General features: G+C 36.5%; 1 protein-coding gene across 1 annotated transcript in view; it reads right to left on the bottom strand.

The window, feature by feature from the left end:
• LOC118017111 (protocadherin beta-2-like) overlaps positions 1–12,756 on the bottom strand; it is a 53,976-nt gene that overhangs the window by 34,771 nt on the left and 6,449 nt on the right. Inside the window, exon 2 of the mRNA XM_035015050.1 lies at positions 5–1,205. Within this exon, the coding sequence (XP_034870941.1) occupies positions 5–1,205 (1,201 nt within the window). The remainder of the gene's footprint in view (positions 1–4; positions 1,206–12,756) is intronic.

The raw sequence follows: 12,756 nt of genomic DNA, 5'->3' as shown, positions 1-12,756 counted from the left end.
CGGCAGATTATCTGGTATAGAGCAAATCATCTTTCCATTGTCTCCAGAGTCTCGATCTCGAATTCTAAAGATAGAGACTACAGTCTCAGGAGCATTTTCTGGGACGGAGCTGGTGAGTGAAGATATGATAAGTTCAGGGGCGTTGTCGTTCACATCCACCACATCTATGAATACAGTGCCTTTTCCAGAAAGACCTCCTCCGTCTATAGCCTCAATTTCCACGTGGTAAGATTTAATTTGTTCAAAATCCAGTTTCTTTGTCAGTCGGATTTCTCCTGTGACTTCATTTATTGAGAAAGTTTGTTTAATTTCATCTGATGCTTGGAACAAGCCATAGGAAACACTCCCGAAGTGTCCAGCATCTACATCTCTAGCTGAGACACTAAGTACTGGGGAGTCCAGGGGGTTGTTTTCCAAGACCTGCACCTCATATGGGGTGTGCACAAACTCTGGAGCATTGTCATTGACGTCCATGATCAGGATTCGCACTGTGATGGTGCCAGACTTAGGTGGAGACCCACCATCCAGTGCCGTGAGGGTTAAGCTGAACTCAGGCTCCTCTTCTCGATCCAGCGGTTTGTCCTGCACCAAATCTGGGTATTTCTTACCTTCACTGTGATTTCGAGTTAGAACATGAAAATGAGAATTGGGGCTGATAGTGTATTTTTGAAGACCGTTGCTGCCCACATCCAAATCCTGAGCTAATTTCAACGGAAACAGAGTCCCTGGCTGGCTGTTTTCCGGTATTTTCAAGAGCATTTCCCCAGTCGGGAATACTGGGGAGTGGTCATTTACGTCCTGGATTGATAATTCTCCTTCAAAAAATTGAACCGGCGTTTCTAGGAACACTTGGAAATGCAGTACACACGGTTCAATAGGGCCACATAGCTCTTCCCGGTCTAGTTTCTCCCTCAAAAGCAAATCTCCAGTCTGACGATCCAGCTGCAAGCGCTGTTTGTCATCATCAGACACCACCCGGGCCGACCGGGCGGCCAGTTCCCCAATTCCCAGGCCCAGATCCTTGGTCAGATGGGCTACAAAGAAGCCACTCTCTGTTTCTTCCATCACAGAATAACGAATAGGCTCAGCAAGAGCCTGAGACAAGAACACCATCAAAATAAAGACCATCACTTGCCTGTTTGGTTGAATTCTCTCTAGCGTCTCCATATTGGAGACCCGGTGCTTACATCCAATCCCTTCTAGCACTCACAGAGATACAAAATTCTGATTTCTTGTTTGTTAGAGTCCTCACAAAGTTGCTTTTAATCTTAAATTCGTTTAGTATATCGCAGTCCAAACTCGCTGGTAACCCAGCACGGCTGGCAAAGCTCCTCGCGTGTATTTTTGATTCCTTTTTGCAACAAAGGAGTGCGCGAGCTTTTTAGGGCTCTTTATTCACAATCTTAGCCTGCAGCGCCACCCTGCGTCTCGATTGAGAAATTAATATTCTCAAGTCAAAGCACATTTTGGTGGTGTCCAAATGTAAGCTATTTTTTAAAGTGTTTAGAACTTTCACAAACTTTTTTTCCCATTAAATTGAATTATTTATAAGGTTACACATTATATTGCATGAGCTAGAGTAATTGTGAGCACAAAGCAAGAGGATACCCTGGTCTCCCCACACTCTAATCAGTGGAACTTCAAAGAACTCCATTTCCCCTTTATGTAATCTAACCAGGGGAGATAAATTCTTCTAAAATTGTAATTCATAATAGTTAATATTTGTTTATTTCCAAGTAGGTGAGGAATTTATGATTATGCAAAAGTTTGTTAAGGTGTTTGGTGTCACGTGACCTCAGGGAGACTATTTTTCAAAGGGAAGCTTCTATGTCCCTACACTGCTATACAAAAAGTAGTATAGTTGAATGAAGAGGCATCTTGCTTTGTTATAAATCCTTTTACAGTGTGAACTCACATTAATTTTAAAAGGAAATCAAACAGTACTACAGTCAGATTCTCAGACCTGGATAAGAAATGAAACGGGTTTTACAGATAAGGAAACTGAAGCTCAGAGGGTAATAGGACTTGATTACTTGACTATTATCAGAATAATATAAAGACAAAATCAAGTGAGTAAGAATCATTAAATTTTGTTAAGGTAAAGGCTTTAAGCTTAAACTTACTTAGATAGATATCTCTATATTATAATAAGTTTACTTCTTACTATATTCATCCTTTGTATCCCAGATACCATATTCTTCAAGCAGCTGATATGGGCCAAATAAGAAGCCCTGATTTAAAGCATTTTAATCTGTGAGCAAAGGATGCCTCAGGCCTTGTCTATTCATATATCATAAAGAGGAGAGGCTTATTTATAAAATGGATTCCAGCACAGTGTGCAGCTATTGTGATTGCCCTGAAATAGTAAGTTAACTGAGATACAGTTAAGCAGTTTATCGGTTACAATTAGTATATTGAGTGGAGTACCACTTATTTTGGCACATACAGGATTTTCCCTTCTTAAATATCTTGGCATTTCATTTAATTACTTAATTGACTTAATAAATTATAATTCATGTTGAATGAATTATTTTAAAAGCATGTTAATACTTAAATTCTGAGTGACAGAAAGTATTAGAAAAAATACTCTTGAAAGAATCTTGGATTATGGTAGTCATTCAAAAATGTCAAATGAATAAATAAATTAATCCATTCTAATGATCATGTTTCTATTTATATAAGATTATTGCCAGATCATATATTCAGCCATGAACATGCCTGAAAATCAACATAGAATTCTCAGAGAGTATAATACATGCTAAGTACTATTCAATTAAATTTACTTTGATTCCAGTTCTAGTAATTAATTCCTATAAGAGACATAGCAATGGTAATAATAACATTAATACACTTTAGAATTCTTTCACATTTAAAGCAAATCAGAGGAGAATACAATATATATGACCATTAAGTGAAATAAAAAATGATAAAACACTGAAAAGAGCAAAAAGCAAAAATATTATTTTAGATATAAATGGAAAACAAATACCCTGGGCAAAACAAAGAGCAAACTGCTTATAATATAATAACCAAGCTCTAGTTAGATTCAAGTTAAAGTGTTCGGAACAAAACTCAAACCAAACTATATTTTGTTTACTTATTGCTATATGTTGACACTGAAATAGTGTTGCAAATCAGCTCTTTTCAATTCCTTTTTGTCAATGCAAAGCAAATGAAATTTAGATAATATTAACACATATGTGCAACTATATGCTAGATATTATTCTAAGTATTTACACATATTAGTTCATTTTATCCCCCAACAATCCTACGAGGTGGACACTCTTATTAGCCACATTTTATAGATGAAGAAATTGAGGTATAGAGAGTTTAAATAACCTGCCCATAATCACACACCATATGAAATGGCAAAGCTAGGATTCAAACTGTTAGTGTGGCTCCAGAACCTAATCTCCTATCCACATAAGTGGAATTGGAGAAGTGAACAACTTTTTAGATAATTTGGATCCAAACTTCAGCCTTGACTTGGTTACAGAGATATCATAGGTGATATATTTGTGTTCAAGTCTGCAATTAATATAAGAATCTTTAAAACAGTCTGTCTTCCTTTAGAGATAGACACCAGGAAAAAGAGGTGCTTACAAAACTTAGAAACTGGAAGGGAAACCAGTAGTGTTTTGTTGAGATCATTAATTAGATAAAAAAAAAATAAGTGACACATATTATGAATTCCCTGTAGCCTTGATTATTGGAGAAAAAGATATCTATGTATGGATCTTTTGAAATGTTATTAGGGTGTAAAGTTAAAAGCAAGAAAGACGACTTAAGAGGGCAGTCTTACATCATGAATTATTCCCCTCAAGAAATTGCTAAACTTAGAAAGAAAATCTATTATGTTTTACCTGCATGGAGGAGGAGTTAATGATACCAAGGGTGACCTCCTGAAAAAACATTCTATTCCAGTCAGGAAAGTTGCATTATCCATCCTGAAGGATTCATACTACAACAACTTACACAATTTTCACCAGACCTGAAACATGACTTTTAAAGTATTTTTTCCATGTTGATTATACAGAGAGAGAGAGAGAGAGAGAGAGAGAATAGTTTTGATTCCTCCCTGGTAAAGTATAGTGTAGGCAAGAACTTTAAATTTCCTTGAAGAAAAGATAAAAATCATTTTAAAGGAATTTGAATACAAGTAGGCCAAAAGTTCAAAATGCAAAATCCATACTCTGAAGTTTTGAATACTCTCACTTGTTTAGAAAAAAGTGAGAGAATCTTTTTTTAAACTTCATGATGACTTGAGGGCTGTTCTTAATGTGAAGGGGGAGAGTAGAGGGAAATTAAACATTAGTTGTTGAGAGAAAGATTAATTGGTGCAATAGGAATTAGATTTTAACTAGTATTTTTAGTTCCTTAAATCAAACTTCAATAGTATTATCTCAAAATATTAAGCTAACATTAATAATTGGTCAATATTGATGGTTTATGGATTTTGTTAGAAATTCTTATAAATATTTGAGATCTACTAGATAGATAAATTAGATACATTGGCTGGCCATTTGAGTGAAATAACTATAAAGCAAATGATACTGCTCACTGGTGAAAGCAAACTAAAATTTAATATCAGTTAAAATTCCAAACTAAACCTTTAAGATAGTTTTAAAAATCACATTTATTGGGACACCTGGGTGGCTCAGTCGGTAAGCGTCCAACTCTTGATTTTGGCTCAGGTCATGATCTCAGGGTCCTGAGATTGAGCCCAGCACTGGGCTCCATGCTGAGTGTGCAGCCTGCTTAAGACTCTCTCTCCCCTCCCTCTCTCTCCCTCTGCCCCTCCCCACTCGCAGTCACGTGCTCTCTCAAATAAATAAGCAAATAAAATCGCATTTATTGAAATGTAAATTTTGAAAGGAGATATCTAAATAATGAGAATTTGACTTGAGAAATTTATGGTGGAATCTAAGATAATTTCTAGTAATTCCTTGTAGTACATACTAAATAAAAAGTATTTGTATGTTTAATGTATCAAAATGTTCAAAATCTGAAGTCTAATTTATCATACATCTTTGAACCCAGAAAGTATGAGTCCTCCAACTCTGTTGTTCTTTTTCAGGGTTGTTTTTGCTCTCCTGGGTCCCTTGCATTTCCGTATGAATTTTAAGGTCAATTTGCCAATTTCTGCAAAAAAAAAAAAAAAAAAAAGCCTGCTGGGACTCTGATAAGGATTGCATTGACTCTGTAGACCAATTTGGGAGGTATCACCATCTTAACAATATTGAGTCTTCCAATCCATGAACACTTTCCATTTACTTAGGTTTTCTTTAATTTCTTTCAGTGATGTTTTGTTGTGCTCAGTGTAAAATCTTGCACTTATTTTGTTAAACTTGTTCCTAAGCATTTTATTCTTTTTGAAGCTATCATAAATGGAATTGTTTTCATTTCAGTTTTGGATTTTCCAACGCTAATGTATAGAAATGCAATTGATTTTTTAGGATTATTTATTTATTTATTTACTTAGAGTGTGCATAAGCAGGGGTAGGGGGTGGGAGAGGGGCAGAGGGAGAGAGAGAGAGAGAGGAAGCAGACTCTCCACTGAGCCAGGAGCCCTATGCGGTGCTCTATCCCAGGACCCTGAGATGGCGACCTGAGCTGAAATCAAGAGCTGGACGTTCAACCAACTGAGCCACCCAGGCATACCTCCTTAGGATTTTCTTTATGCAAGATGATGTCATCCACAAATATACTTTAACTTCTTCGTTTCCAATCTGAATTATTTTCTTTTTCTTGCCTAATTGCCCTGGCTGCATTTCCAGTACAGTATTAAATAAAGCAGTGAGAGGAGACATCCTTGTTCATTCCTCATCTTAGGGAGAAAGTCTTTCACCATTCAATATGAAGTTAGCTGTGGGTTTTTATCAGGTTGAGGATATTCCCTAGTCTTCCTAGCTTATTGAGTGTTCTTATCATGAAAAGGCATTGGATTTTGTAAAGCGCTTTTTCTGTGTAAACTGAGATGGTAATATGGTGTATTGCACTGATTGATTTTCATATGTTAAACCAACCTTTAATTTATGGGGTGAATTCTACTTGGTCATGGTGTATAATCCTTTTTATATGTTGCTGGAGTTAGTTTGCTAATATTTTGTTGAGAATTTTTGCATCTATATTCATAAGGAATACGGTATATAGTTTTCTTGTATTATCTTTGTCTGGTTTTAGCATCACGATAATATGGGTCCCATAGAGTGAACTGGGAAATGGCCCTTGCTCCTCTTTTTATAATTGGATTTGTGAAGGACTGGTGTTAATTTTTTAAACATGCAGTAGAATTCTAGTTCTGGGTCTTTCTTTAAAAGTTTTCTTGGAAAGTTTTTGATTACTGATTAAATCTTCTTGAATAGGGTAAGACATTTAGGATGAAAAAAATCCATTTCCCCAAAGATAAAAAAAATTGGGGTAAAAAAAAACCCACCTTAAAATGACAATATTTAGACAACAGCATTATAATTTTTTATAAACCATCAATTGTCTTAGAAGTTGAGTTTCTCATCAAAGCTTTTCCTCATAGACAACCCATATTAGCTGGAGACAACTGACTTCAGAAATCTGAACCCATTTGTCTCTGACATTCCAGTCAGAAACCTTTCACATTAATAGTTCTGCAACTAAGTCCAAATGATGTTGATAACCCCCAAGTGCTCAAAAAAATGGCCTTATGAGCAATAGTCCACTAAAGGTTCCCTGTTCATCCTCCACAACTGAGCATCATTGAATAGGAGCAGAGAATTGAAAGAGGAAGATGGTGGGGTGAACTCAATGATCAAGAGGACAGAGAACCTGTCAGCTGAGTAGACATCTGTGGAGGTTCAGTGAATGACAGGTCAAGCTGGGATAGGTCCTAGACCATGTCAAATAGAGGTGACTTCTAGTCTTGAATAATAGTAATAGCTTGTGCCTGGCTGTGCCTATGACTTTGGAGGCTAGATATGCTTCAGTTCTCCATACTTCCAGGTTGTGGGCCCACATGCTAAACATCAAGTACTATGAAGCTTTGAATCATTGATAAAATAGTACCAAGTTCTAACTCAGATTGCCATCCAGGTTACTAACCATCTTGTTCTGTGTGGCGCCAGCTCAGTGCGTAGCATAAGATAGCTTTGCAGCAAATTTTCTTGGTCATCCAGCACTACCATGTGCAACTGTCATATATATTAATCAAGACCTTGATTTTTGTTCCTGTAGGTAATCCCCATGTATCAATTATTTCAGTTACAACTTGATTTTCCTCAAAACCAGCTTGTTTACTCTGCAGATTGGAAAGTAAAAAATGTCTCCATTGCTCCCATGTCTATAGCCCCAGCCATTACCATGACTAACAAGAGGCAGAGGGTGACTTTCTCTATGATTTTGCCTCATGGAGCAAATGCAGAACAGGACCATCTAAGGGAGACTGGGACCCAGATCAAACACATCCTTAGGTATTGGTCTCAAACTTCTACCTGTGTGTGACAGAGCTGAGCTAAGCTTCTTAATTAAGGCTTGGATTTGTAGAGCCTGGGGCTGGAACCACCCTGAGAGGACTCCTTCCTCTCTTCCACAGGACTACCAACTATCAGTACTGGCATGAGGGAAACCTCCAAAAGGGGGTGAGTTGTCAATAAAATATCACCAAGCAAATGAGGAAGACTAACAGAATGAAAAATGGACTCAACAGACAGAAAGAGACTCAACATAAGAAATAGAGATTCAGGGGCACCTGGGAGGCTCAGTCCTTAAGCGGCTGCCTTCGGCTCAGGTCATGATCCCAGGGTCCTGGGATCGAGCCCTGCGTCGGGCTACCTGCTCAGCGAGAAGCCTGCTTCTCCCTCTCCCACTCCCCCTGCTTGTGTTCCTGCTGTCACTCTCTCTCTCTGTCAAATAAATAAATAAAATCTTTTAAAAAATAGAGATTCAGAACAATATGGAAAGAACTTAAGAGTAAAAGACATTTAATTTCCTCAAACAAAAAAGAAGGAAATAACAATTGTGAATAAAAAAAACAAGCTGTTGTGAAAACTGACCACATGGAAGTTTAAAAAAAACCCAAAAACCTAAACTTCCTGAAACAAAAAAAAAATCAGTATATTGGGTAAATCTCAGGTTGGGACTTAGCAAGTACCAGAACATCAAGAAAAAAGAAAGAAAAAATCTAAAGCAGAGTAAAGAAGGGGCACCTGGCTGACTCAGTTGGTAGAGCACACAACTCTTAATCTTGGGTCATGAGTTAGAGCCCCATACTGGGCTTAGAGATTACTTAAAAAAAAAAAAAAAAAAAAAAAACAGAATAAAGAAGTTTACAGATAAAAGAATGACAACTATACTGATTTCATACTTTTTATCAACAATGTTGAATACCAAAAGAACAGAAGGAAAATGAGTTTAAATTCAAAAATCTATGTTCAACCAAACTATTGGCTAAGAATATCAGTATTAGACATAAAAGTAACTCTGAATTACAACTAACAGATTTCTAGCTTTAAAATATATAGCAAACTACTCTGTAAAGCAAGTAGAAATAAAGAATAAAAGTAGTGGGATATGCAAAAGAACTTTGACTTTTTTTAAGTCCTCATTTAAAAGGAAACCATATTTAAGGATTAAGGAAGATTTATAAAAAGATTTATAAAAGGAAGATTTATAAAAAGATTTATGCTAACTTAACATGCTTCACTAGTTTTAATGACTGGTATTTGAGTATAGTTTAGTTTTTTAACAAACCTACATAAAAGTTTGAAATTTTCATTTCTTTGCTTGAAGTGTTAAAAAATAGATTGTGAGGGCGCCTGGGTGGCTCAGTTGGTTAAGCGACTGCCTTCGGCTCAGGTCATGATCCTGGAGTCCCTGGATCGAGTCCCTGGATCGAGTCCCGCATCGGGCTCCCTGCTCGGCAGGGAGTCTGCTTCTCCCTCTGACCCTCCCCCCTCTCATGTTCTCTCTCTCTCTCATTCTCTCTGTCTCAAATAAATAAATAAAATCTTTTAAAAAAATAGATTGTGAATGTCAAGGAAATATTTCAATTATTTATGAATTTATGTGTTTTCAGAGAGGGAAAAAAGAGTGCACACTACCTAGAAGTGCATTTTGAAAATAAATTCATGACTGGCCATTTTAAAGTTTATTCAAAGATTTTCAGATCTTGCAAATTTCACTTAATTTTGATACCATAAGGACTAACAAAAATTCAATAGAATAACCAATTAGAGGCCAGGGACTTCAAATACCAATTTCAGGAAGCTAATTTGATGAACAGAAGGTCTGGGAAGTTGACACTGCTTTTATAAATTACTTGTATTTCATTTCTTCTTTATCCCTGAAATCAAAGATGTGAGCATGCGCAACTGGAACCCAAAGAGAGATTAATATATTATTTTACAATTCTGAGTTTCCAGAAATCTCAACAAATGAAGGAAGACCAGTAAATAAAATATATTGGCTCTATGGAGATCAGAATTCTAAAGCCCTGGTTTTTTCTGAATGTAGCTAGTTCTTTTGAATTTCAGTGTACAGATAAGTTCCAAGTAAACAAGTCCTTGAAAAATTCACTGACTTCCCAAATATCTTTTAAAAATTACTCATACATGGGCGCCTGGGTGGCTCAGTTGGTTAAGCGACTGCCTTCGGCTCAGGTCATGATCCTGGAGTCCCGGGATCGAGTCCCGCATCGGGCTCCCTGCTCGGCAGGGAGTCTGCTTCGTCCTCTGACCCTATCTCCTCTCATGTGTTCTCTCTCTCTCAAATAAAAAAAAATAAAATAAAATAAATAAAAATAAAAATTACTCATACAACAAATGTTATTCAAGCATCTACTATGTGTGAGGTATTGTGCTATGTGCTGGAGATGCAACTCTGAATAAAACAGAAACAGACTCTACCTACAAGTTCCTTAGGGTCTAGTCAGGTTATTTAGTGTATTTGGGGGGAGGGGCCATTTAATTTCTCTTACTTTCTGAAAATTAGGATATTAGAGATCAATTTGGAAATAATTCACAATAATTAACTTATTTAGTCCTCATAGAAGACTACTAAAAATTACCATTAACATAGGAAGTCATCCCTTTCACCTTGTACCAGACTTTCAGTATGGGAATTCCAAAAAGTGGCCACAGTAGATAGTACTATACATTTGGCACCTTCTTTGTCCTGTACTTAATATCCAGATAAAGAGGTTTTTGAACACTGTCTTCCAATAAAAGAGTAAAAGGTTTCCAATAGCCCAGAAATAAAAGCAACTTTGAAACAAGACTAAGGTGTAATTATTTCTGATCTTCAAATTTAGTTCAGAGGATCTTTTCTGGCTTTACTAAATTCTGTTCACTTTCTCAACAATTTGTGAATCCAATGGCTCTACCAACTAAGTTATTAATAGTATCTGTTCTTTTATCTTCTGGGTCTAAATGAATGCTCAGCATATAGCCCCTCCAACTTTAGTCCTAGATCGTATACCATATTGGCCAAAAAAAAAAAAAAGAGAGAGAGAGAACTGCCTTCTATACCTTACACAGAATACTTCCCTAGCTCTGACACTGCCCAGGACTAAGCTTGGGTAAATAAAGAGAAGTTTTGATCACAGTTCTTTGCCTTTTTCTTCTCTTAATGAAAATTCAGCTACCGTATGAAAAGAAAAGATCTGATGAAAAGAGCCAGATTCAAACATCTCTATAAAGTGCTTCATCGGTGAAAGGAAATATTCTCTTTCCCCTGATTAAGGATTCATGCATTTGATTCTCAGTTATATAAAATGACAGCGTTTACAACTACATTTTAATGTATGATTCAAGGCAAGTCAATCTTAAATTTGTTTTCTCTTTCGGGAACTTGCAAAATCACTGAGAAACTTTATTTTCTTCTAGTCACCAGTTTTCAGTTCTTGGAAGGTTCTATCCATCTGGATGAGAAAATGTCTCTGAGGAGAAAACTGATTTTTTCCTAATCAACTTCTCTAAATGGGAACTAAATAATTTGTCTCTTAAATATAAGTTTTTCTGTTTCACCCAAAATAGCCATAAAATGTGATGTTTTGGTTGCTTCCAGATTTTATCCATAGGTGTAGCCAATTTAGACTTTCACAATGATACTCCTCCCTCTTCTTAGGACTACCTATTCTTGGATATCTTTTAATTACATTGTAGGGAGTAGAATACTGATGTGGATGGACAGTGTTTATCCCAGAAGGACCATATATAATCCTGAGCATGTCAGATTGAAATCAGGAGGAGGGAACCAAGACAGGAAACACAAAATACATATGTATTTCCCTCATATATCACCATCTAAACGCAAAGTGGGTATTAATTTAAATGGTTCTTCTTAAAAGACTTATTTTTTTTATTTATTATTTATTTATTTTAGAGAGAGAATGGGGGCAGGGAGGGGCAGAAGGAGAGGAAGAGAGAATTCAAGCAGACTCCAGTCGGAGCATGGAGTCAGAGCTTGATCTCATGACCCTGACTGAGATCAGGACCTGAGCCGAAACCAACAGTCAGTGGCTTAACTGACTGGGCCACCCAGGCGGCCCTAGATATTAATTTTAAAAGTAAGATTGGATGGGACACCACTTTTACTATAATGCATTCAGAGATCATATTATGTATGTGCTTTCTTGAAAACTTTTAAAAATGATGCCTAGATTGGGACACCTGGGTGGCTCAGCTGGTTGAGCACAGGACTCTTGGTTTCCACTCAGGTTATGATCTCAGGGTCCTGAGATGGAACCCTGCCTCCCGCTCCCAGCTAAGTGCTGAGTCTGCTTGAGATTCTCTCTCTCTCTCCTTCTGCCCCTCTCCCCACTCTCTCTCTCTCAAATAAATAAATAAATAAATAAATAAAATATTTTAAAAATGACTCTTGGGTTGATAACATTTGTATCTCAGAATTTACAAACTAAATTATCATCACATCAGATGCCTCACTAAACAGTTTTCGTGCAAAATGGAGAGGCACAATCTGTTGTTCAAAATGCTCTAGGCTTAATTTTTATTTTCAGTCATCATGAGAATACTGTAGGCAAATCCAAGAGTAATTTGCCTTATAGCTTATATTTTGTGTGCATTTTTGTCTACATTTACATTAATGCATAAAATATTGAAATATTAATTGCAAATATCAAAACAGAAAGTGAATTAAATGTATTGCTTTCATCTAACTACTATGTCCTTAAAAACATGTTGTATCTTAAAGAAGGTACATCTTAAAGAAAACACATTTTTATCTATCCACAAACTTCATTAACTACAAAGCTGCTTTAAATATATTGTAAAGAACAATATCTGACTGTATTATACAGGCTACATTACAAGATTACTGGTGTGGAACTCTATCTACATTGCTCTGGATATAGAATTTGAGATGAGCTCCTTAAAGTAAACCTGTTAGAAATCATCATTAAAACAAAACGAATGTATTTTTGCTCACCTATTAGAAAAAGAAAAGGAGGCATTAAGACTGCATTAATAAGAAAGGAAGCAGATGAAAAAAGAATATGCAAGGATTAACAACACAAAGTAAAATCAATATATAAACAAAATGTTATATCAACTAAAGATTCTTGATTTCAGAAGAAAACATCCATAGCCAAACACCTATTTTTTCACTGTTCTGTAAATGAAACCTAAACTATCCTTAAAATTGGAGCTTTGCTTTAGTCTCAGTGTCTTGAACCAGGCCATTGGGAAAAATTGGCTTGAGGAACTTGAACTCGCCGGTCCCAGAGTCTCCCGTCAGACACACCTCGTACTGGTAGCTGTGCGACAGGGT

The sequence above is a fragment of the Mirounga leonina genome, unplaced genomic scaffold (genome assembly GCF_011800145.1).
Source record: "Mirounga leonina isolate KUSES-001 unplaced genomic scaffold, KU_Mleo_1.0 Mir_168, whole genome shotgun sequence".
NCBI classification, from domain to species: domain Eukaryota; kingdom Metazoa; phylum Chordata; class Mammalia; order Carnivora; family Phocidae; genus Mirounga; species Mirounga leonina.
This window is presented reverse-complemented; position numbering and strand designations above follow the sequence as displayed.